Below are 27,538 nucleotides of genomic sequence, written 5' to 3'. Positions count from 1 at the left end.
TCATTTTTGTTAAAAACAAAGAAATAGAAACCACCTGACTTACAAAAGAGTATTACCTAATTATATCCAGTCACTTTTTCCACTTCTACTACAAAACTATTTAGAGCCCCCCCACCTTCTTTTTTCCTTTTTTAAAATGGGACTTTCGGACCTTTTTACAAATCCAGATTAGTAAGATTAAGGTTAGATGAAAGATATACCTTCATTTTGTAAAACGGGAGAAGGAAGATAATTTATTCCCTAACACAAATGCTGCCACCACACCTGAAAGTCTTCACGTGCCCACAGGAGTATGTTTTTTCCCAGAGCAAGGCTGGGGCAACTGTCCAGCTGTGCTGCATTAGGGAAGGAACTTTCAGCCAATCCTTTTCTAAAGCTCCATCTCCCAGAAGCACCTAGTGTTTTAATAACTGAACCTATTGAAGGCTCTGCAACATAAATGTGGTGCTTCCTGCCTTTGGCAATGGCATCTTAAGATTCAGTTACTACATTCCCTTTCCCCAGATTATAGCATTTTGTTGCTCTTACACTCCCCTCTTATTCACTTTGCAATTTGGGATTTATGCTGTTTAAAAATGTCTTTAGTGTCATTCCGGTGGTGTTGCAAGAGACAGTAGAGGCTGATGCATGTGTTCAACCCAACATCTTTAACCAAAGCATTAGCATTATAGCCATACCCTGTCTACCAACAGCAATGTCAACTCCTCGACATGCCATCCAAATTTTCACTATAAAATTCTGAGAAAACTTTGCAAGAGTACATGTATGACTTATACAGACTTTGAATATAAAGTTCTATGACTGAGGTCAATAAATTCTGAATGGTGTCCTAAACTAAAAAATATTACGTAATACTTAGTATAACAATTATTGTAAAACTTAGTATAGAACAATTTTTTCTTCTTTTACACTCTCTTCTGTGTCATAAAAAGGCTATCCCTGCAGTTTTTATCCTTTTATAAACTATTTTTGCAGGTAAATTTTTGTTACATATTAAGTACTCATATGGAAAGAGTATAAAATAATCTGATTTTGCAACCATGAGCATTTTCAATTATCTTTCAAGTGCTTTCCTTTAAGTCTTTAGTGCTATGCCATAAGACAAAGGTATTTGTGGATTTAGCATCTATGGTTTCTTATGAATGCAAGGCACCACATGGGTCAAAGATAAGCAGTAATTTGCTATTTTCCTATGACACAGATCTAGTCTCTATCTGTTGCTAAGCCTATGCTTTATGAATTAATTGTTTAATTAATTAAACACAGGTTCAAAGGAAAGTAATAGTAAACTTTTAAGAAAGTCTAGTTTTCTTAAATAGAAAACTAAAATAACCTGAGTGGCTGAGGCAGGTAGATCAATGGAGCCCAGGGGGTTGAGACTGTAGTGAGCGATGATTGCACCACTGCACTCCAGCCTGGGCAACAGAGGAAGGCCTGGCTCAAAAAAATAATAAAATGACCCTCTAAAAGAAACCCAGCTGGGAGCGGTGGCTCGCACCTGTAATCCCAGCATTTTGGGAGGCCAAAACAGACGGATCATCTGACGTCAGGAGTTCCAGACTAGCCTGACCAACATGGAGAAACCCCATCTATACTAAAAATACAAATGTAGCCGTGCATGGTGGCGCATGCCTGTAACCCCAGCTACTTGGGAGGCTGAAGCAAAATTATCACTTGAACTTGAGGGAGGCATTGCAGTGAGCCAAGATCATGCCACTGCACTCCAGCATGAGCAACAAGAACAAAACTCTATCTCAAAAAAAAAAAAGAAAGAAAGAAAAGAAAGAAACCCAGCTGGGCTCAGTGGCTCACACCTATGATCCCAGCACTTTGGGAGGCTGAGGCAGATGAATCACGAGGTCAATAGATCAAAACCATCCTGGCTAACATTGTGAAACCGTATCTGTACTAAAAATACAAAAATTAGCTGGGCATGGTGGCACATGACCATAGTCCCAGCTACTCAGGAGGCTGAGGCAGGGGAATCACTTGAACCCAGGAGGCAGAGGTTGTGGTGACCCGAGACTGCGCCATTGCACTCCAGCCTTGGCAACAAGAGCGAAACTCCATCTCAAAAAAGAAACACATAAAACAGACTTGTAATCGAGTCTAAACAAGGAAAGGAAAAGTCATCATCCCTCAAAACTGTCTGAATACTATCTTGTAGGCATCTGGAGAAGCTATAAAGCCACAGAGTTACTGTATAATGCAGCTTCCTGGAGTGTAAATTTTGCTAATATTTTGCAGTGGAATGTTTATAAACACGCATGGAGGCCGGGCGTGGTGTAATCCCAGCACTTTGGGAGGCCGAGGTGGGTGGATCACAAGGTCGAGAGATCGAGACCATCCTGGTCAACATGGTGAAACCCCGTCTTTACTACAAATATAAAAAATTAGCTGGGCATAGTGGCGCATGCCTCTAATCCCAGCTACTCAGGAGGCTGAGGCAGGAGAACTGCCTGAACCCAGGAGGCGGAGGTTGTGGTGAGCCGAGATCGCACCATTGCACTCCAGCCTGGGTAACAAGAGCGAAACTCTGTCTCAAAAAAACAAAAACAAAAACAAAAACAAACATGCATGGATCCTACTGCAGTTGGTAGTAGCACAATGAGGTGACTATAGTTAACAATAGTTACTATACATTTAGTTAATAATAATTATTGTACATTTCAAAATAAGTAGAGGAATGGAATTAGAATGTTTTTAACATAAAGAAATGATAAATATTTGAAGTGATATATACCCCAATTACCCTGATTTGATCATTTCATATTGTATGCTTATATTAAAATATCACATGTACCCCCAAAATATGTACAACTATTATGTATTCATAAAAATTAAAAACAAAAAGATAACCAGGATAAAAGCTTAAGTTAGTCTATATGTATTTTTTTCAACAATAATAGAATTTGATTTGAAATGTAGAGAATATAAAGTTTTATAACTCTACCTGGAAACAATTTTTTCTTGAGATTTGGGGGTAGGGAACAGGTGTCTCTTCCTAACAGGATATTCTACTATAATGGATAAAACTCGGAAGATGTTAACTAATATGCTTATCTCTCTTTAAAAAAAAAAAAAGGAGGTATTGTCAGACATCTTTGCAGGGTAAACTGCTACCTAAAAGCAGCTTTTTTGTCTAAAAACCGAATTATATTCTATTTGGAGCCCCACAATTGACAGAAAACAAAATGACTATATTATATTCTTGAGATATATTACAGTTTACTTATCAAATACTGAAATACAATGAGAAAGAAATGGTTAATGTAACAAAAGAGAAATGAAATCACTCAATTCTTATCTCTCAAACCATAACTTACTAAAAATTTGAAATAATTCTCACAATAAAGGAATCAAAGGAGCAAATTATATGCTAGGTAGTTTCCAAATCTATTTCAGAAAGCAAAGCCAAAAAACTCAAAAATTCACTACAAGCAATTATCGTTATCTCTTATACTTCTTATTTTCCATTTGTATGCATTTATTTCCCTAAGTTTCCCCTCAAATGGTGCCACCAGTATTTAAAGGAAATATATACTATCTTTCCTTCTGAACCCTAAGAAGGCAAACAGTGTAAATAAGGTTTTTATAACTTAAGAAATAGCCTCTGTTCTCAGAAACTATTTTAATTCTTATTCTTTTTTCTTCTTTCCCTTTTTTTTCCTTCTTTCTTTTTTTTTTTTTTTCTTTCTTGAGATGGCATCTCACTCTGTCACCCAGGCTGGAGTACAGGCGCATGATCTCAGTTCACTGCAACCTCTGCCTCAGAGGTTCAAGTGATTCTCCTGCCTCAGCTTCCCAAGTAGCTGGGACTGCAGGTATGTGCCACCATGCCCAACTAATTTTTATATTTTTAGTAGAGATGGGTTTTGCCATGTTGGCCAGGTTGGGCCAGAACTCCTGACCTCAGGTGATCCACCCAGCTAAGCCTCCCAAAGTGCTAGGATTACAGGCGTGAGCCACCACGCCCAGCCCTTACTCAGTTTTTACAGGTTCTAGATAATTCTGAATTAAATTCCTGTTTGCTCTGTAGGCACAACTTTCATTGTAAATAGATGACTTTCAAATATTTAGAATTGTAACTTACAAAGTATACTATTTACAAATGTAATTTGGAGTTATGCTTAATAAGTTGACTAAAAGAACAGACTGACAAAAAAATTATAGCAAAAATATCAATGACATTACAATGTGAAACATCTAGAAATTCACATCTAGAAATAACTACACCACTTACCACAATGGCAATATATAGGACCTAAAATACTATTATTGCTAAAATTATTATTTAATAAACGATAGTTTTAAGAAACACAACTTAGAAGTTAAAGGCAATACTGTAAGAAAATCCAAAATCTTTGATACTAATATTGATTTTGCCTTAAGATAATTTCTGAGTGGTACAGTAGACTAAATAGGGAAGTTTCTATAGATTGACTTGTCTGAATAAGCTGTTCTAATTATTTCATTAATAATTTCTTCAAGCTCAAACTCATCAGCAGTCTTGATGTATGCAAATGAAAAAGAATAGAGTAATTAAGGTACAGACTGAATAAACCTTACCCAAAATGCTGAGAACCAGAAGTGACTGGATTTCCGATTTTGAGGGGACTTCGGAATATCTGCATTTTCCTTACCAGTTGGGCGACCCTAATCTAAACATCCAAAATCTGAAATGCTCCAACAGGCATTTCCTTTGAGCGTCTGGTTGGCACTCAAAATGTTTCAAATTTTGTAGCATTCTGGATTTCAAATTTCCAGATTAGAGATACTCAACTTGTATATTTTCAAATTTCTTATGAATCATTTCACTTTCCTGGACCTGTGACAAGTGTGGTATATGTTAAGTTGTAAATCATTCTGCTTCTCTTTGTTCTCCATCATCTCTAGAGCTTAAGGACAGATCTGAACCAACCATCATAACCAAAAACATAATGAGATACAAACAGGTCTCAGGAATTACCCATGACTTGAAAGCAGTGACAATACCTTTAATCTCTATGTTCTTTTTCAAAAATATCTGATGAAAGAATCAATTATATTAAGTAAACAACTGCTGATCAAAGTAACTTATTTTACCAATAAATTAAGATAAATTTAGGAATCACAAGCAACTATTTTCTGAATATTTCCTTCAACTGCAAAATAAACACTAATTTGCTTGAATTTTTTTCTTTTTAACTTCATTTGAAAGACTAGTTTGAAACATTTGGTGCTTTTGGAGAATTGTTTGAAAGTATAAAAGATCACATAAATAATGAGAAAAAATGAAAAATACCTTAAAGGAATAATGAGCTCATTAAATTAAAATAACAGTAGAAAATGGGACGGGCGCGATGGCTCCTGTAATCCCAACACTTTGGGAGGCCAAGGCGGATGGATCACAAGATCGAGAGATGGAGACCATCCTTGCCAACATAGTGAAACCCCGCCTCCACTAAAATACAAAAATTAGCTGGGTGTGGTGGCACACGCTTGTAGTCCCAGCTACTCTGGAGGCTGAGGCAGGAGAATTGCTTGAACCCGGGAGGCGAAGGTTGCAGTGAGCCGAGATCGCACCACTGCACTCCAGCCTAGCACCTGGCAACAGAGCAAGACTCTGTCTCAATAAATAAATAAAAAAGTAGAAAAAAACAAACAAGAAAACCAAATACCTTTATATCAAAACTATCTACCTAATCCAAAAAACGAACAACTGTTAAGTCTCTCACAGTGACGTCTTTATTTCAGGCAAAAAAGAATTTATGTAGTTATTTGAATTTCTTTGTACTGTACTAGAATTTGATCTCATAAATAAAGTCTCCTTTTCTATCAGGGCTATTCTATATCCTAAGAGCCCCATAAACTGATTTGCTATTTAATTTTAAAATTATAAATAATGATTTCACAAGACTTTCATTCAACTACAAATCTTAACATTTTATCTTTTTTGCTACTGGTGTAGAGAAAAGCATTATATATATCAGTATATATACATGAAATATGTTTATATAAATACATGCTTCATATATGTTTACATACTTATATGCTTTATAAATATATATTTTTATACTTACATATAAAAAGTGTATATCTATACACACACACACATATATCAGAAATACTTTTATCACAAAGTGTTTAGTATTTGTTCTGGACAATTTCTCTGAAGTATTTAAATTATGGTTAGGTTTCCTTTGGAGAAAAAACACTTCTAGCCTGAATTAAATGGCTACTGATTCAAAGGCTAGTATAAGCACACCTAACTCCACATTGTTACCTGGTAGATGAAAGAGCTTACAAGGGAAAATAACTAAAATAAATAGTAAAAATGTAAGACAATTAGAGAAATATGGAAGGTGCTAAAAGTGACAGACACAGAAGCACCTGGAAACTAGAGGCTATAAAATAGTTAACTCCCAGAACAAGCAGAAATAGAGGCCAGGTGCCAGAGAAGGAGACTCAGCATGCATATGAAGAAGAAGAGCACACTCCTGCAGTTAAATACTGATCAGAAATACTAAATAGGAAGGCTGTACTCGTTACTTGGGTGTCTTTCATAGAAAGAAGCCCTCAATAAAAAAGCATGAACTAATTGTGCTCCAAATGTCTATGAGCTAGTTTCAGGTAGGAAACTCCCCTGGAGCCAGTATTAGAGACAAAAAGCCTCCAAATCCCACAGGAATTGTCTTACATAAAATAAAGCATAAAGCAATTAATTCACAGCCCAACTTCAAACATAAAAACATTTGAAAACAACAAGGTGATGCTATTCTGCAATGCACACTAGCACCCAAAGTATTTACCTCAAGAAAAAACATTTTAAACTGCACATCAGTTTTTTATTCTTAGGAAAAAAATGACCTTCCTTTTATTAACTATATGCACTAATTCTCATCACAAATGTGTACTAATTATAAGATCAAGGTAACAGTCACAACTGTTCATCAAATCAGCAGTGAAACTGGCAGGATCTTTAAACTGGGTATGACCAGAAGAGCTAAGTTTGGAAAATCTGAAATGGAAATAAAAAAGAGACTAAGGTATTCTCTGTGAAAGGTCTTTTGGTCAAGATGTAGAACAAGACAGACTTTGTTCTTTGGTGGTAACAACGTGTGGGTTGTATGTGCACACAGAAAGTAGGTTAGAGCTTCCAGGCTCCAGCAGCTCTAGGGAGCTGAATGAATGGGACAAGTAAAGCCAGTATGAGGTTGCACTCGTTTTTTTAAGGATAGGGTATAGTTGGCTCTTACGATCAGAAACACATACTTTAGAGTAACAATTTCAAAGCTGTTTGCATCTACTAAATATATTAAAGCATTCTGTTTTTCTTGGTAATTAGCCACGTTGCTCTTTCGTATGTCAGGCTGAATCAGGTGTACTATGCAGAAACAGGCTATGCATTTGGGTCACAGGCAGACTGAGGTTTTAGAAGGAGCCTGTTAATAATAACAGCAATGGGAATCAAGGTAAACAACAACTTTTGGAAATATGAAGGCAAGAAGACAGACAAATATGAGGTCCAATGTACAACCATGTCTCCAAATATGTGGAGAAATCGTCTGGATCAAATGTTTGTTTTTTCAAAACACTTTCCCAACAATCCTCACTTTCATAGGATGGTAGACTCAAAGTACTTCAAGAAATACTAAGTAAAATCACCTCAATTCACATGCTAGAGATTAATTTAACAGAGATAGTGATACAGTTGGAGGGGTCTAAAATGGAGATTTCCATAGTACATAGTTGAAATAACTTTTAAAGACTCACCTGTAGGCTTAACTGAATAAAACCCAATGGCCTCTCCTTTCTTCCACAGAATCTTAGCATAATCAGTACTGCTATGACACAGGAATGGGATCTCATTTCTCTCCATTTCCTGTTTTCTATAAATAATTCGATTCAGAACATATAGAACCACTCTCTCCCCAAGAGTGCTCACCTACAAAGAGAGTCAAACACCAGGCACAGGAGTTATAATATATATCAATCAGAAGATGCTATTTATCTTGTTCCCTGCTCCCATACCTCATCCTGGCATTCAAAGCACTTCAAATACATTTAAAACGATTTGCAAAACATTTTATTACCACAGAGATGAGACTAATCATTCACACAGACTACAATCCATTTCTACAGACACATAATATGCATAGAATACTGCCTTTCAACAAAATTCTAAACCGGGCAAAACAGGTTCCCAATGTACCAATCCCCACCATCTGGGGTCTCGCCATCTTCTTTCTGCTTCCAGCTGCACAGATCCAGGGTCTCACCAACCCTAATCACAGCCCTCACTATAGTAAACTACTTCAACTGCTTTTCAGTCTCCACATTATAAAAAAAAGAAAAAACAAAAGCAAAAAAGCCTTACTTAGTGTTAGCCCCTGAACACTTGAAGAACAATTACATCATTCGGTGAGGGAAGCCATAATTATGTTCTTAAGAAAGAAATGTGTCTCATCTTTTCCTGGTAAAATGTTCATTTAACAGCCCTATCTCTGCTGTCGACAAAGACAGGGACACCAAAGAAGTCTAATAAAAACGCACGTGAGGCAATAATAGAACAGAAACAGAGAGCCTCACTTCCTACACACAGGGCTACACGGTCACAGGGACCCCACCAACACTCAGAACGTTCTAATATCAAATGGTGACGTTTTTGTCATAAACAGGCCAGGTGGGGTGGCTCATGCCTGTAATCCCAGCACTCCTAAAGGAGGCCAAGGTGGGTGAATTGCTTGAGCTCAGGAGTTTGAGACCAGCCTGGGCAACATGGTAAAACCCCATCTCTACACAAAATACAAAAATTAGCCAGTGTGGCCATGCACACCTGTAGTCCCAGCTACTCAGGAGGCTCAAGCAAGAGGATCACTTGAGCTCAAGGGGGTGAGGCTGCAGTGAGCTGTGACTGCGCCACCACACTCAGGCCTGAGTGACAGAGTGAGACTGCCTCTCAAAAGAAAAAGAAAAAAATCTGTACATAAGCCTATTTTCTCCCACGTCTCTTAAAGGAAAACAAGTGCAGCCTCTAATTAGTTTAGTGGATAGAGAAAAGATTGATCATATATACACGCTACTCGCAAAAATACCCCTGGCAGGGGATCTCATATACCAAACACAGGAAATAACAGCTGACTAGCAATAGTTTCCAAGGCAATGCATTCCTGCCTTGCATGGTTCTAACAATTCTTCCTTATTCAGAGCTGAAATCTACTTCTCAAAGACTATATTTTGATATTCTGCAGCCACATAGCCTATAAAAAGACAGCCATGATGTTTCCCTAAATTTCAAACCAAAGTTTAAAATGGGAATAAATAAAGGAAAAGGCTAATCTAACATAATTTGGGGTACTCTTGTCATTTTAGTTCTCTCTCTTGAAGCTGCTCCAGATTCGTAACATCATCTGTCTTTATGTTTTGGATATGGACATCATGAAGATATTTTGAAGGTACTGCTGAGAAAATGGGGCTTTTCTGTATAAACTTAAGGTTTGTATTAGCTTTTTTGCTTATCTGGATTTTACTGTGAATTAACTAAAGCCTAATACTTTTTCGTATGTCCTGTTGTTTCAGTTTGGTGTTCATGGTGTATAGTTAATTTTTTGAACCTATAGGTATTATGTTTCTCCCTATTTATTATGTTAGAGCTTTCTCTTTGTTTCTTAATTCTGCCCTTCACAGATTAGCTCCTCCATTCAGCACTGTGACATGCAGAATTGGTAAGCATCCCATCTATGTCTTCCCCTAATTCACTGACGAAGGACAAAGTTTTGCAGCATGCTCTTGAGGGCCTCTCTTCCACATAATTGAGCATCAGGTTCCAGGTACAGAGAGGTTTATAAAAATAAAGTCACTTGCTAAGAGTCATGTGTTTGCTAAGTACAAAAATAGTTACTCCCTCCTGTAACTTTACCAACCGACTTTTTCTTATCAGCCAGGATTTGACTGGAATAGCAGTCCCCCTTCACTGATTTCTCAAATTAAGAGGGAATGTAGGCCAGGCATGGTGGCTCACACCTGTAATCCCAGCATTGTGAGAGGCCAAGACAGGTGGATCATCTGAAGTCAGAAGTTCAAGACCAGCCTGGCCAACATAGTGAAACACTGTCTCTACTAAAAACACAAAAATTAGCTGGGCAAGGTGGCACACACCTATAGTCCAAGCTACTCGGGAGGCTGAGGCAGGAGAATCACTTGAACCCGGGAGGTGGAGATTGCAGTGAGCTGAGATCACGTCATTGCACTCCAACCTGGGCGACAATGAGATTGTGTCAACCAAAAAAAAAAAAAAAAAAAGAGAGAGAGAGAATGTTGTCCCTAAGGTAACTAAGGCTGAAGGAGTCCAAACAGTTATGGTCTTATTTTTAGTTGTGACTCCTCCTCTTTTCCCAAGCCATATCTGGATGTTTCATAGTTTCTTCACTTGAATAGGAAAAGCTACAATATACCATCATAGTAAGATTTTCCCTTCTCCATCCTTTAGCCTATATACCTATCATGTGCCAAACCTCTGTCATGTTAAAACACATCGGAATGTTTATTTTCTCAACGTACATACGTCCTTTCACTATCAGAACTGTTCTTGAGAACAAGTTATGCTTCTTTATTGCTATGTACTCTTCCAATGTTACATCTTTATATAGGGATTTAATTCCTCCCTCACTTCAGTTTTTGTTCAAAGTGTCTTATCAGACTGGCTGATAACCAGGTATACACATTCTCCTAGCCTTCAGCAAATAGGCCTATCACTCTGGGAATCTTAGGCACATTGAAAAATTAATGCAAAATCCAAGAGTTACTAATACTTAACAATACTAAGCGTATTATTCTCATATCCTCCCATCTCTTTCAAAGTTCCCAACTCAAAGGGAAGAAATAAAAACACCCTACTAGCCTGCAACTTTCTCACTTTCCTATCCTGGATTTCAAACTTTTTTTCCTGCTGCTGCTGCCCCTAAGTTTTGCTTTTCTGTGAACTGGACAAGGGATCAAAGTTTCTTGATATGCTTTCCTTGTTTCTTCTGATTGGTTCAATTGCCTACAAAAAAAAAATGAACAGTAGCTGGCACCTTGCTACTGAACATTTTTTTTCAGACTTGGCCTATCCAAGAAGTATTCTAACGGATTCTAACGGAAGAATACCAAGATACATATATATTTCTGTTGAATTCATTCTACTGTTGGCTGGGCACAGTGGTTCACGCATGTAATCCCAACACTTTGGGAGGCTGAGGCTGGGGGATCACCTGAGGTTGGGAGTTCCAGACCAGCCTGACCATGTATCTCTAATAATATGTTTATTAGAGATGGAGAAACCCTATCTCTAACAAACATACAAAATTAGCCAGGCGTGGTAGCATATGCTACTCAGGAGGCTGAGGCAGCAGAATTGCTTGAACCCAGGAAGCAGACAGTGTGGTGAACCAAGATCACACCATTGCACTCCAGCCTGGGCAACAAGAGTGAAATGCCATCTCAACAAAAAAAAAAAAAAAAAAAAAAAATTGGCCAGGCACAGTGGCTCACATCTGTTATCCCAGCACTTTGGGAGGCCAAGGCAGGTGGATCACCTCAAGTTCGAGACCAGACTGGTCAACAGGGCAAAACCTCATCTTTACTAAAAATACAAAATTAGCTGAAACCCCATCTCTACTAAAAATACAAAAATTAGCCAGGCATGGTGGCACACGCCTGTAATCCCAGCTACTAGAGGGGCTGAGGCAGGATCACTTGAACTTGCGAGGCGAAGGTTGCAATGAGCCGAGATCGTGCCACTGCACTCCAGCCTAGGTAACAGAGCAAGACTCCATCTCAAAAAAAAAAAAATTCATTCTCTTCAGCAAGAGTCTCATCTCTTCATTTTAGGATTAATTAACAAGGAACGCTACACTTAGTTAATGAATAGTACTGCTTCTCCAAAAACTCAGTATTCTTGTTAAGTAAGCAAAGTTGATTGCCCTTCTACCAAGTCAGCTTCATATTTCTCCAATATTATTGTAAATCTCGCTCTTCCAGTCACCAAAGATCTCAACTTTTTTTTTATTATGCCCTGCCTCCTCAAGTATGTTACATCTTGGTTCCTATGGATTTTCTACATCCTATCCTATTTATCCTCCAGTAACTACAGCACCAGAGATCCCTCTTAAACCCTTTCATCTCTAGCATGAAAACCAGCTTCCTTCTGGCAAGCCAGTTTGCTGGCTTCTACCATAACCCTGCAGAGGCTGGAAGCTTGCTCTCTCCTGAACCTGATCATTCCACTGTTGGGAACACCGTAAAGATCACCTGAGGAGGCCCTACTAATAAACAAGTTTCCTAGAGACAGAAGCTAAGCAATCACACTAAGCAAACTACCCTTTCCTCTACCAAATAAGAAAATCAGAAGCTAAAGTGGATAAAGGTAGCCAAAGCTCAACTAACCCATAGGTATTCATTCTTCCTCACTCAATCTCAGATACTTTAAGAATCACATAAAAATAGACGAAGCCCAACCTGAACACTGGCTTCATCATAAGAATGAAACTCTAGGGTTTAATATAACCTGATTATTTTTAAATGGGGAAGAGGTCTATGACTTCAAAACCTATCACTATTTATAGGAAACACTGTGAAATGGCCTAAAAGAAACACTCAAAATTAGAGGATCTTGTTACCTGCTTAAGCCCCTCTCTTGAAGGAGCAGATGTTTTCACAATATCATCAATAGCCCACCACTGATCAGCAAGGTAAAGTGCCACAGCTAAAACGGAATAAATAATCATTAACACTTAGGTTTTACAGTACACTTTTAGATTTAATAAGGCCACATTATATTATAAAATATCTGTATATTTTATATTTCGGAGTATCTATATAAACCTTTACCAAACAGTAATATTGTACTTTGTAGCCTCAGTTATACCATTTTTATTTTATTTCACTGATATGCTTTAGCTGTGTCCCCACCCAAATCTTATCTAGAATTATAATCCCCATAATTCCTACATGTCAAGGGAGGGACCCAGTTGGAGGTGATTGGATCATGGCAGGGGGTTCCCCAATGCCATTTTCGAGGGAATTCTCACGAGATCTATGGTTTTATCATGCTTGACTGTTCCTCCTTCACACATGCACACACACTCTCTCTTGCCTGCCACCATGTAAGACGTGCCTGCCTCCCCTTCTGCCATGATTGTAAGTTTCCTGTGGTCCCCCCAAACATGCAGAACTGTGAGTCAATTTTTTATTTTTCTTTTTTTTTTGGAAATGGAGTTTCACTCTTGCTGTCCAGGCTGGAGTGCAATGATGTGATCTTGGCTCACTACAACCTCTACCTCCTGGGTACAAGAAATCCCTGTGCCTCAGCCTTGCAAGTAGCTGGGATTACAGGCATGGACTACCATACCCAGCTAATTTTGTATTTTTAGTAGAGACAGGGTTTCATCACGTTGGTCAGGATGGTGTCGAACTTCTGACCTCAGGTGATCCACCTGCCTAAACCTCCTAAAGTGCTGTGATTACAGGCATGAGCCACCAGGCCTGGCTCTGTGAGTCAATTAAACCTCTTGTCTTTATAAATTACCCAGTCTCAAGAAGTTCTTTATAAGAGTGTGAGAACAGACCAATACATTCATCCATCAAACATTTAACCATAAGCAATTAAGAATTACATTTTCCTAAAATTACCGTTTGAAACGCATTTTTTAAAAAGCAAATTCCTTCATGTAGCTACCTTTTTAAATACACTTCTAACAGTTTGGAGAAAAATTCCTTAATTTATAAAAATTAAGCAAAAAGAGACCTGTCAGTGAATCCTCAGGTGCAAAGAGAGCAAGAATTTTCTGGGTCTGATCTCCACCATAAAGAGGTACAAAGCCTACATTTGACAGGCTAATAGGAATCTAAAATGACAAATGAATAAAGATTAGTGAACAGTCTGTTAAGAAAATACATTAAAAAAAATCTTTTATTAAAGTGGTAAACTTTTCCTACATTAATTTTAATAGCTTTATTTTATAGGAGACATTTCTAGTCTCTAAAAAAAAGGGTAAATCAGATAGACTTTCCTTTTGGAATAATTTTATTCTCTTGGGGAAAATATGAAAATCTGTTTCAATAAATATTACTAAGTTCTAGCCACACATCTGAATAAAAACCAAAGCTACAATAATGGCCCATAAAGTCATTTAAAAAAAACAACTATAATTTATCATCTGTTATTTAGACTACTGGGGAAGACATATTCCATTTTCTAGTTTTAAAGAAAAAAAAAAGCAGTCAAGTAAATTAATTTTTCCAGGAAGATACACGTTATTAATATGCTTTAACATTTTTTTGCCTTCATTTAATCCAACACTTATTCCCTATTTAGAGGTAACAATTCAGAGAATTATAAAAAATATTGGGCTGGGAAAGACTTTAAAAAATTATTTGAGTCATTTCCAGAAGAAAACTCGAAGGCCTAGAGAGGTTAAGGAATTTGTCCACTACAGTTCACAATTAAACTCTAATAATTCCAGGTCTAGTGATCTTTCTATCACAAAATATCCTGATATACTGACTAGAAAATTTGATGTTACTTTTTTGGAAAAAAGAAGAAACGATTCATGGCACAAAAAATCTGTAATTTAGTTTTACTGATTTTTTAACTAAAAAAATTTTCTAAATTCACAAATTCCAAGTCTAAAGTAAATCTGAAGTAGCTCAAATATAGTAAACACTTTTAGCAAAACTGGTGAACTTCTCACATATAATTTTAAAGACATAAAGAAAAACAGCAATAACCTTTGGACTTTTGTCTTTTTAAAAACTGATCAACTAGTATTTACCCATTTTACTGAATAGATTTCTGTAGATTACAAAAATGAATGGTTAACACTTAAAGTAATTTTTTTTTTAAAAAAGTGTATTTATTTCGTGTATAAATTGGACTGAAAAGATTGATGACAATCACTGCAGAACACCTTACCGTAATATTGAGAAGAGAAAAACACTCTGGATTTTCAGGATCCCCACACCTTAAATCTGACATGTAATCTTCAGCAGAATTTTCCAATTCCTCATGGCTGCAATTTTCCAGCATATCCACAGGGAATGCCATCTTCTTTAACAAACAACATGGAATAACACGATTGAGAATATGAAATGCCATATTCCTTTACTCAGAGAAAATAAATTTTACTACAATGTTCCATATTTATTGTAACAAGGCTTTTCTGTTTCACTATGCCCACAGACTACAACTTGAACCTACTGATTCAACCACGTATGTCAAAAAGAAAACTTTCAAATATTATTCATTGATATTAAAAACAGGCAATGAAACTGATACTTCATTAAATGATAATAAATATGGTCACACAAGTATAAGACATTTATATGTACATACACACAAAAATACCCAAATAAATATACTCTCATAAACCACTCAACATAAAAGTCACCGTAAAAGAACACAAGGGAACTTTTTGGAATAATAAAAATGTCTACATTTGGATTGTGATGATGGCTGCACAACCTGATAAATTTCAAAAAAAAAACAAAACAAAAAAAACCCACCATATAAATTTATACTTTAAAAAAAAAAAAAAAATCACTGCTGCCACAATGGCTCACACTTGTAATCCCAGTACTTGGGAGACCAAGGCGGGTGGATCACAAGGTCAGGAGTTCAAGACCAGCCTGGACAAGATGGTGAAAGCTCATCTTCATTAAAAATACAAAAAATAGGTGGACATAGTGGTGGGCGCCTGTTATCCCAGCTACTTGGGAGGCTGAGGCAGAGAAATGCTCGAACCCAGGAGGCAGAGGCTGCAGTAAGCCGTGATCCCACCACTGCATTCCAGCCTGGGCAACAGAGAGAGATTCCATCTCAAAAAAACAAAACAAAAAAATCACTGAATTGCATAGTTACAATGGGTGAATGTTATGGTATATAAATTATATTTCTCATATATACCTTTCTTTTTTTGAGACAGGGTTTCGCTCTGTCACCCAGGCTTAACTGCTCTGGTACAATCATGGTTCTAAGTAACCTTGAACTCTTGGGCTCAAGCGATCCTTCCACCTTGGCCTCCCAAAGCGATGGGATTACAGACACCGAGTCACTGTGCCAGGCCTATATAGCTCGGTTTTTTTTTTGTTGTTTGTTTGTTTTTTAAGCCAGGTCTTTAACGGGGTAACACTAAAGGCTTTACCACTAAAGGTTAGAAAAACAAGGACTCCTCTACTATATAACATTATGTAGACAATGGTCAAAGCAATTAGAAAAGAGAAAGCAATTAGTGGCATAGTAACTTGGGTGAGAGTAGGGTGGAAGCAAAGAACTATTGTTATCTATTATTTGCAAATAATATACTTAAATGAAAAATTCAAAAGAATCCATGAAAATAACTACTCAAACAATAAGAAAATTTAGTAAAATAGGACATGAAATTAGCATACAGAAACCAGGTCTTTAGATATACAGCATAACGATAAGAAGAAATTAAGGGGATGGGGGCAGCAAAAAAAAAAAAGAAAGAAAAAGAAAAAGATGAAGATCTCATTTACAACAACAAAAATCAAAACAGGCTTAAATTCAACAACAGAAACAATACAAAATCTATACGCAGAAAACAAAAAACATTCCTGAAAATGAACAAGAGGAAGAGAAACTACATTCTTGGAAAGAATGCTTCAGCATCGTAAAAGTACCAGATCTCCCTAAAATAATCTAATTAATTTAATGCAATCCTAACACCTTTAAGATTTTTTTTCCTCAAGCAAGAAAAGCTGATTATAATATTAATTTGAAGGAACAGACAAGCAAAAATAGCTAAAAGAATGTACCCTGTCGGAGATTAAAACATCTTATAAAACTTCTATAATTAAAACAATGTTATACAGGCATGTGAATAAACAAATGGAACAAAATATAGAAATACACATATCTATGGAAATTGAGTATGTAACAATGGAGATACCTCATTTGGCAGAGAAAAGACTTTTTTTTTTTTTTGGAGACGGAGTTTCGCTCTTGTTACCCAGGCTGGAGTGCAATAGTGCGATCTCAGCTCACCGCAACCTCCGCCTCCTGGGTTCAGGCAATTCTCCTGCCTCAGCCTCCTGAGTAGCTGAAATTACAGGCGCGCGCCACCATGCCCAGCTAATTTTTTGTATTTTTAGTAGAGACGGGGTTTCACCATGTTGACCAGGATGGTCTCAATCTCTCGACCTCGTGATCCACCCACCTCGGCCTCCCAAAGTGCTGGGATTACAGGCGTGAGCCACCGCGCCCGGCTTGAGAAAAGACTTTTTTAATAGGTACTATTATTTCATTGGTCTATCTTATTTTTAAATGACATTAATTTTGCTCATTTTGAACTTTTTTTTGTTACTTTTCATTTTGAACTTCTTATATTTGAAATTATTCGGTATGCTCTTTACTGTGTTAACTTTCTTCACTCAACATTACTTCTGTGAGAAACATGAATGCTGTTGCATCTATCAGTTAACCTATTTACCCATTCTACTGCTGATGGACGTTTGGCTATTTCCAATATTTGGCAATTAAAAGCTGCTATGAGCACTCCTGCATGAGTTTTCTCTGGTGGACATACTTGGTCACTTCTGTTAGGTCTATATACACAGCCTAATCAATCTTACTAAAAGCGAGACAACCCTACTGCATCCTGATGTGATGCAACAAGAAAATCAGACCTAAATCTAACCAAGCCATCAGAGAAATACGTTAAACGATGTCTTAAGTATGTAGTCAACCAAATTTAGAATAACTCAGTTTCTTCCAAATATATGACATGAAGTTTAAAGAAAAAAAGATGGAAAAAAATGTAAATTAAAAGAAACTTAAGAGACACATCAATACATTGTGGAGAGTATTCTGACTTGTTTACTCTTGAAAATTTCCATGAGGAGGCCAGGCACAGTGATTCATGCCTGTAATCCCAGCACTTTGGGAGGCCAAGGAGGGTGGACTGCTTGAGCTCAGGAGATTGAGACCAGCCTGGGCAACATAGTGAGACCTTGGCTCTATAAAAAAAAAAAAAAAATACAAAAATTAGCTGGGTATGGTGGCATGAGACTGTAGTTCCAGCTAGTAGGGAGGCTGAGGTGAATTACCTAAACCCAGGAGTTCAACCATACAGTGAGCTGTGATCGTGCCAGCCTGGGAGACACAGTGGGACTCTGTCTCAAAAAAAAAAAAAAAAAAGAAAGAAAGAAAGAAAGAAAGAAGCCGGGCGCGGTGGCTCAAGCCTGTAATCCCAGCACTTTGGGAGGCTGAGGCGGGTGGATCACGAGGTCAAGAGATCGAGACCATCCTGGTCAACATGGTGAAACCCCATCTCTACTAAAAATACAAAAAATTAGCTGGGCATGGTGGCACATGCCTGTAATCTGAGCTACTCAGGAGGCTGAGGCAGGAGAATTGCCTGAACCCAGGAGGCGGAGGTTGCAGTGAGCCGAGATCGCGCCATTGCACTCCAGCCTGGGTAACAAGAGTGAAACTCCGTCTCAAAAAAAAAAAAAAAAGAAAGAAAGAAAGAAAAAGAAAAATTTCCGGCCGGGCGCGGTGGCTCAAGCCTGTAATCCCAGCACTTTGGGAGGCCGAGGTGGGTGGATCACGAGGTCAAGAGATCGAGACCATCCTGGTCAACAAGGTGAAACCCCGTCTCTACTAAATATACAAAAAATTAGCTGGGCATGGTGGTGCGTGCCTGTAATCCCAGCTACTGAGGAGGCTGAGACAGGAGAATTGCCTGAACCCAGGAAGCGGAGGTTGCGGTGAGCCGAGATCACGCCATTGCACTCCAGCCTGGGTAACAAGAGTGAAACTCCGTATCAAAAAAAAAAAAAAAAGAAAAATTTCCATAGTAAAAAGTTAAATAAAAAATAAACTTATGATCTACATCAAATACTAAGCTATTAGTTCTTAAAGGGAGTATAAATAAAGCTAATCTAGCACATCTTGTTTTAAAAGTTACCTAGTTTGTATTTACCCAATAACATCTTCAATTTTTACTTTTAAAAGTTTTATAAAGAGAAAGGCAGAAGGGTCAACTAAAAGTTACTTTCCTCTTTGAAACAATCTTCAAAAGCTTATTTTATCACGAAAGTATTAGAAGGCGAGAAACTCAAAATCTAATGGAAATATGAGATAAACACCAAGAAAAAGGAGACAGGATTGACATAACACAGGAACAGTTATATATAATGGAGTATGTTTTCCTGAATTTTGAAGATACAATGATGATAGAGAAAACTATTTTTACCCTAATCTGAAATTTAGGTCCTAAGGACTTTAAAATTTGATGTACCTACAGTTGAGAACCTAATTTTATGTAAATATGTATGTTTTTTTAAATCAAATTGATTTTTAAAAATCGAAACCTAAAAATAGAAAGTACAAATTCAGTTCAACTGTTAGTAAATGTAAATGTCTACATTAAAGAGATGGCAAGAAAATTTGTGAAATGATTTAGAAGTAATACCAGAAGACTTCCAGCCAACTTTTAAAAAGCCTATGAATTTCAAGAGAGATCAACCAGGAGGAACTTACACGCACCTAAGATGTTATAGTTAGAAAAGGACCACAAAATAAAATAGCAGCTCTACTGCGAAAGAAGCTTCTTTGGTAGCTTGGGCAAATCTTTGTATTTCTATCAAACTCAATATGTAAAAGCAAACTAAGGAAATGTATGTTCTATAGTCTAATCTAACAATTCCAATGAAGGTTAAAATTTTAGATGAAATTATAAATACAAAACAAATGGTCAATAGTGGATGAAAGAAGTATCACTAGGAAAACAGAACGTATTAACTGTTCTTCTCTTATAGACAAGACTCCAAATATCAAATATCCAAGTAACTGTATCAAAGACTCAAATATCCAAGCAAAGCACTGAGACATTTATTATATAATATCACTGACCAGATGAGGCTCAAGAGGATTAACGTCAGAGTATTCCCCTTAAATAAATTCAAAAGATTCACTTGAATATTAGCTACCAAAACAAAGTATAGATAAAACACATTTAAATTTTTCATTTACTAAGAGTAACTGTAATCTAAAGCATGAAATGAGTATTTGTATTTGAAGACTGCTGCCAGAAACTCTGTCTATAAAAGCATAATTAATCACAACCACATAAAAATAGTATGGCAGCATAAAGAATACAAAATGGACATAAGAGTTTGATAGGGCTGGGCACAATGGCTTAAGACTGTAATCCCAGCACTTTGGGAGGCCAAAGGGGGAAGATCATGAGGTAAGGAGTTCGAGACCAGCCTGGGAAGCATGGTGAAACCCTGTCTCTATGATAAACACAAAAAATTCGCCAACTGTGGTGCTGGGGGCCTGTAGTCCCAGCTACTTGGGAGGCTGAGGCAGGAGAATTGCTTGAACCTGGGAGGTGGAGGTTGCAGTGAGATGAGATCACTCTACTGCACTCCAGCCTAGCGCCTGGTGACAGAGTAAGACTGTCTCAAAAAAATAAAAATAAAAAAAAAGAGTTAGATGGAACAGCAAGTTCACAAGTTGAGTTTTTTTTTGCCTACTGTTACTATGATATTATGTTTCTTAAAATAGTTTAAATGCTAATTTCATATTTAAAATTCTAAATATGCATTTTATTTTAGTTTTAACATTGAAAAGGAGAAAATTCTATTAAATAAGCAAAGTAGGTCATCTAAATAAAGAACCCAATGGCATAACACAAAATCAGAGAACTTTAGGGTAGCAAATAGTCTTAGAAGTCTTGGCCTCAGCCTCCCAAGTAGCTAAGACCACAAGTACACACCATCACACCCAGCTAATTTAAATTTTGTACAGATGAGTTCTCCCCAGGTTGCCCAGGCTGGTCTCAAACTCCTGGGTTCAAGCGATCCTTCTGCCTCGGCCTCCCTAAGCATTGGGATCAAAGATGTAAGGCACTGTGCACAGCCCTAACAGGCTTTAGATAAGAGTGGTGTAGAGCCGGGAGCGGTGGCTCAAGCCTGTAATCCCAGCATTCCTCTCAAAAAAAAAAAAAAGAAAAGAAAAAGAGTGGTGTACAGGCCCACCCTACTGGGTCATGTCAGGGGTGAGACTGGAACACAGAACAGGTGTCCCTAACTCCACTCATCTTTCCTCTATCCCAGTGCTGTTCAAACCTCAATAATTTGCATACGACAGTCAACATTTTTCTCAGTGTCACGTGCCTATACCACTACCTAATAGTTTTCTCAATTCACTTTTTTCTTTTTTTTTTTGAGACGGAGTTTCGCCCTTGTTACCCAGGCTGGAGTGCAATGGCGCGATCTCAGCTCACCGCAACCTCCGCCTCCTGGGTTCAGGCAATTCTCCTGCCTCAGCCTCCTGAGTAGCTGGGATTACAGGCACGTGCCACCATGCCCAGCTAATTTTTTGCACTTTTAGTAGAGACGGGGTTTCACCATGTTGACCAGGATGGTCTCGATCTCTCGATCTTGTGATCCACCCGCCTCGGCCTCCCAAAGTGCTGGGATTACAGGCTTGAGCCACCGCGCCCGGCTCAATTCACTTTTTAAAAAACCAATATGCACTCATCTCATCCCATTCCTGCTCCCCCTTTTATAATTGTGGTAAAACATACATAACAAAATTTACCATTTTAACCATTTTTAAGTATACGATTCAGTTGCAGTATACTCAGTGTTATGCAACCAGCACCACTATTCATTTCCAGAACTTTTTCATCACCCCAAACACAGTCTGTATCCATTAAACAATAACTCTCCATTTTGTCCTCCCAGCAGCCCCTGCTAACCTCTATTTTACTTTCTGTCCACGAATTTGACTATTCTAGTGAAATTATAGAATCAATGTCCTATCGTGTCAAGTTTATGTCACTGTGCATAACGGTCACAAGGTTCATCCATGTTGTAGCATGTATCAGAATCTCAACTCACTTTTGTAGAAACATTTTATTAACCTAAACTATCAAGGCTTATGAAACCTTCCATTTCATGTGGGTACAACAATAAAGAAAAAAAAAATTAAGACATATGAAACCACCAATTTGATATATTAGATCATACATTTTCCTAATCAGCATTAAATTTCTGTAATTTAAATGTTCACCTAAATAGAATCTACAATCATCTACCAAATCACCAGTAGTATGTCATGCACCTTAAAAAACAGAACTATTCAAAAAGACACTACTATAGATCAAAGGCAAGTAGAACATCACTAAAGTGTGAAAACAGAAATTAGTGACTCTTAAACTTTTAAGTTTTTTTAACAGAAAAAATACAAAAAGATTTTTTTAATACACAAAATGTTATTTAAATACAAAAAAACCCTGTGTCCCAGAGTCTGACTATTTAGATACACTGAAATTTGCATACAAAAGAGCACCTGGGGGAGAAACTCCTTAGTTAGATGTTGTGATTTCTTTTTTTTTTTGAGACAGAGTTTCGCTCGTTACCCAGTCTGGAGTGCAACGGGCGCAATCACGGCTCACCGCAACCTCCGCCTCCTGGTTTCAGGCAATTCACCTGCCTCAGCCTCCTGAGTAGCTGGGATTACAAGCACGCGCCACCATGCCCAGCTAATTTTTTTTTGTATTTTTAGTAGAGACGGGGTTTCATCATGTTGACCAGGATGGTCTCGATCTTTTGACCTCGTGATCCACCCACTTTGGCCTCCCAAAGTGCTGGGATTACAGGCGTGAGCCACCGCGCCCGGCAGATGTCGTGATTTCTAAACAGTTTAAAAACAACTGTATCTGGGCCAGGCACGGTAGCTCACGCCTGTAATCCTAGCACTTTGGGAATCCAAGGCAGGTGGATCCTCTGAGGTCAGGAGTTAAAGATCAGCCTAGCCACCAGGGCGAGAAACCCCATCTCTACTAAAAATACAAAAAAGTTAGCTGGGTGTGGTGGCACATGCCTGTAATCCCAGCTACTCGGGAGGCTGAGGCAGGAGAATGGCTTGAACCCAGGAGGCAGAGGTTGCAGTGAAACAAGATCACACCACTGCATCCCAGCATGAGCAACAAAGCGAGACTCCCTCTCAAAAAAAATACAAATAAAAACAACTAGCTTTTAATATGAAAAAAAAAACGGAAAATACTTCCATAATTCCAAAGGCCCAAACACACATACACCCATACCTCTCTTCTAAAATATTTTTGTGTTTGCAAATCTGTTCTTAAATCTACTACTTTTGTAATCTACTACTCAATGCTAAATTTTATTCAAATTTAAAGGAAGATAAAAGAATTAGAAATTTATAAATCAGTAACAGCAGCAGGTAACATTTACTGAGAAATATCCCTTTACCAGGCTTTAGAAAGACTGTCACATTTACTATGTAACAAGGTACTCTATGTTTTTTTTTGCCCCCTCACCCCCACCCCCACCCACCAAGGTACTCTTATCTGCCCCATTTGATAGCTGAAGAAACAGTTTTGGAGTACAAGAGACTTGACTAACATCACACCACTAGTGAAGCTAGAGAAAAATTGACCCAGGAAATCAGGTATAGTTTTAAATATATTATTTTTATTAAATATGCAAAATCAAAGTATTTGTTATGGTTACATAACATTTTCTTTTATAAAACATAATTGCATTATTAAATATTCAATTCACGTATTACACCAGAAAGAGCACTAACTAGAATTGAAATTTTATGACCTTGACTCTGGAGCTGGCTCTGCCACTAACTAGCTTTATGACCACAGGCAAGTTACTTACTCTGTTTAGGCTTCTGTACTCTCATTGGTAACGTGATGTAACCGGACAGGATAATCCTAAAGACCTTTTCACCCCTAAATACTTAGAATTTTTTTTGTGTCTTGGTTAATTTAAGACTATGTAAATTACTAGTCTCCCAGTGGTTCTATTACTACAGTTGAGAGGCAGGGGAAGGGTGGTAAAGTTCCAGGGAGAAATACAGGTTGCTATGATAAATCCCTCACTTCTCTCTTTTGTTGTTTTTAAGCTTCTGTTCTATGTTACATAACTGTAAAGCTGTCAGATCAAATTGTGTCAAGTACTTTATGCTCTGTCCATGAGATAAACCAAAACGCCTAACTAGATTCTACATGAATGAGAAAGCTTAATGTAGCCTTAAGTGAACTCATCAAAAAACTGACACAGAATGGACAGCGAAGTGTAAAAAGTGTCGGAACTAATTTACAAATTAAGTAAATGGTATGCTCATTAATCCTGGGTAAGCTGTATAAAAACATAATACCAAGACCTCTTATATAAGAAATCTAAGATCATCAGCATCTGCTATATTGTATCTACCTTTAAATAACTCCTTTTTCCCAAAAAAAATTATGTATTTGAGAGAACGAATGCCCCTAAGAAGAAAAGCATGAGAAGAGTTAGAAAACAAAATATTACTGTGATTTTTTAAAATCTATTTATTGTTGATTACTGGATGTCAACTATGTTCTGAAAAGAGGGGAACATAATCTACGCGTTCAGTTCAAAAGCTATTTCATGATTCCTATGGGTTACTGCTATTATTTGGGGGCTTTGCGAGGAGAGGCAGATCCAAAAACAAGTATGTACATTTTAGAGCTGAAAAAATTATCAGGGAAAAAAATAATTACCTCAGCCAATCCAAGTCAGGATGCTACCTCTCACAATTGTCTCTCCAACCGAGAATAGGTTAGGTATCCAGGCAACATAATCAGCAATGCTCTCAACCTTACTTCTGAACCTTATGATGATTTCTCTCTTGATTCCACCCTTTTCTGTTTTCTAACATCATCTCCCTCCCTAATCAACCTTGGCCCAGTACTACACCAGCTGAACTAATCCCTTTACCTTACTTACCGTTTCTTCTATCGTTCCTGCGCTACACAAGGTCCTAAATCCTAGATTCCCCAATCACTCACCTTTTTCTACTATGAGAGCAGAGTTTTTAAATATGACAAAAATAACTGCTACCAACTATCAAAATCTCAAATGAGCCTCAACACTGTTCAGCAATCCTTTTCTGTTTTCTGAGAAAGTAAAAACATTTAATTAGGTATGGATTAGGACTGCCTATAAATTAGGTAATGGAGCAGAAAGTTGAATGGGATTCATACCTGTTGGCTCTTATTTCAAGTAGCAAGCTATTCTGAACACTTCATGTGTATTCCCTGACGTAGTTTTTATCAAAAACATATGAAGTAGGTGCTTAATTCCCTTCACTTTGCCAAAAAGGAAACAAAGACTCGAAGTGGCTGAGTAACCTGTTGAAGGGCACACTACTAGTAAGCAGCAGAGCTAGTATTTGGACCTGGCAGTCCAACTCCAATGTCTCTTTTTTTCCATCACATTGGTATGTCTGAAAGCATAGCATCTCAGGCTAAAGACTGCTTAATATAGGTCAGAGAAAGTCTTCCAAGTGTGCTTTCCAACTCAAGGTTTAATTCTCCCTTCATGTACAGGAAAATGCTCCTAGATAAGAAATCATTTAAGCATGAAGGTACTGTATATTTGGTATTGTTTAGGCCTTCAAAAGCAAAATCCAGTTATATGGCAAAGGATTTTGAGAGTGTGTGAAAGGTGGTATAAAATACTGGTTAAAAGAGTGTGTTTTTGAGCCAAACTAACAGGATTACTAGCTGTGTAACCATGGGCAAATTACCTGAACATATAGAATACACAGAGGAAAATTCCTTCTGGCTGAGAAAGTAATAAACTGCTGCAACTAGTAACTGAATAGCAATCAAAACTTTTGCATCTAAAAAGAAAAAAATCAGAGCCAAATTATAATCAGTATGACTTATACAATCTAATACCTTAATACAGACAAATAATGCAATGGTTTTCTTTGAAAGCTAAGATAGAAATAAACAAAGGGCATGAATAGAAAATTCATAAAACAGGAAAAACAAACATTAAAAACCCTCAACTTCTTTTTTTGAAAAATAGAAGTGCCTACTTGCATTAGTTTTTTGCTTTGTTTTTGTTTTAGAGACAGGATCCTCTGTCACCCAGGTTGGAGTGCAGTGGCATGATCATAGCTCACTATAGCCACAAACTTCTGGGCTCAACAAGCCTCCTGAATGGCTAGGACTACAGGCATGTGCCACCACACCCAGCTAAATTTTTTAAACATATTAATATGTTTATACAGCAAAGTCTAGAAGGATACATTATACTGTTAACAGTAGTTGCTCCTAGTAAGGTGAAGGAAGAAGAGAGGGGGCCCCGAGAGAGGAAACACAAGAGGAAGAAAATCACTCCCCTTAGGGCCTCCTTCCTCCAGTAGCTCAATTTGTAGTACAGTCTCTCTTGGATATGTGTCATAGGCAAAATTTGGGTTACATGCCTCTATCCTAATTCCAAGGGAGACAGAATATGAATTTGTAGTCTTCATACTCTTTCATGAATAATATAAAATAATAATTCATATTATTTCAAAGATGCTCAATAGTTGGAACACAAAATACATACTGAATTACCACCTCCAGGAATGGATGACAAATCATTATCTTATTATCTATATTCTATGAGCAGGATATAGAGAATGTTACTTACATGCCTCAAAACATTTGCAAAAGTCTAAAGATAAATTGACAGATGATATTTGAGACAGAAAGAAATAGAAATCGGCTTGTAACTGAAGCTTCCACATGACCCTACTACATACATACATACATACATACAAACCCTAGCAGAGTAAAGAAAATAATACATTTGTCTGTGGAGTGTGTCCGCAACTCTGGTACCCTACAACCTAGACTACTAAACATTGTTTATAATCAGCAGTGTATAAAGCTCAGAAAAGATAAGAACTATTCAAATTAACAAATCATAAACTTGTGTCCATTTCAACACTGACAATATAAAATTTCTTATATTATACCTGGCTTCTCTACCACAAATCTGACTATACAGGGGCTTTATTAAAAGTTAACAAGGGTTGGACATAGTAAACCTCAAGGATACAATCAATTTTTAAAAATAGGAGTCTAAATTATATGTTCATGGTTGTGAATATTTTTAATATAAACTATCACAAAGATTTGTCCATTTAGAACAATGAAGACTGATATTTTCATTTTAAAGGAAACATGTCTAACTCACAACAAAAGCAAAAATAAAACAAAACAAAATTTGGCATTTTAGCATACTATTTGAGAAATATTCTGCTGAGTCATAATCCCCACCACTACCAGAACAAACTCCCTAGTATTTTCACTAGACAACTAAGAAATATAACCACAGTTACCACTATGTAGCACAGTATCTCAGCAATTTGGAAAAACTGCAGCCCCTGAACCTCAGACTCTCCCTTTTGCACCTCTCCAACTCTGCACTTGGAGCCACGGCCTCATTAACCTGCTCATGCTATTCTCTAGCAAACTCAGGTGAGCTTATTTACCCAGATTCAGTAAATTCTTACCTCTCATTGGCAGCAGGCCCATGGGTAGATGGGACAAGAGATAGTAGTCTTTTTTTTTTTTTTTTTGAGACTGAGTTTCGCTCTTGTTACCCAGGCTGGAGTGCAATGGCGCGATCTTGGCTCACCCGCAACCTCCGCCTCCTGGGTTCAGGCAATTCTCCTGCCTCAGCCTCCTGAGTAGCTGGGATT

The 27,538-nt window shown here is 37.5% G+C and overlaps 1 protein-coding gene across 11 annotated transcripts in view; it reads right to left on the bottom strand.

The window, feature by feature from the left end:
* FAM169A (family with sequence similarity 169 member A) overlaps window positions 1-27,538 on the bottom strand; it is an 84,584-nt gene that overhangs the window by 44,179 nt on the left and 12,867 nt on the right. For 4 of the 11 annotated variants that reach the window (XM_074384742.1, XM_074384736.1, XM_039473112.2 and 1 more), the window contains exons 2-5: window positions 14,936-15,070; window positions 13,769-13,868; window positions 12,642-12,727; window positions 7,756-7,927 (exon numbers count right to left, since the gene is read on the bottom strand). The exons of 1 other annotated variant lie outside the window; for it this stretch is intronic. In XM_074384742.1, coding sequence (XP_074240843.1) covers window positions 7,756-7,927; window positions 12,642-12,727; window positions 13,769-13,868; window positions 14,936-15,070 — 493 coding nt within the window. Of the gene's footprint in view, window positions 1-7,755; window positions 7,928-12,641; window positions 12,728-13,768; window positions 13,869-14,935; window positions 15,071-27,538 lie in introns of those variants that run through there. 6 more of the 11 variants (XM_074384739.1, XM_039473386.2, XM_074384747.1 and 3 more) reach the window with 4 other exon arrangements.

This window comes from Saimiri boliviensis, chromosome 1 (assembly GCF_048565385.1).
Source record: "Saimiri boliviensis isolate mSaiBol1 chromosome 1, mSaiBol1.pri, whole genome shotgun sequence".
NCBI lineage: Eukaryota > Metazoa > Chordata > Mammalia > Primates > Cebidae > Saimiri > Saimiri boliviensis.
This window is presented reverse-complemented; position numbering and strand designations above follow the sequence as displayed.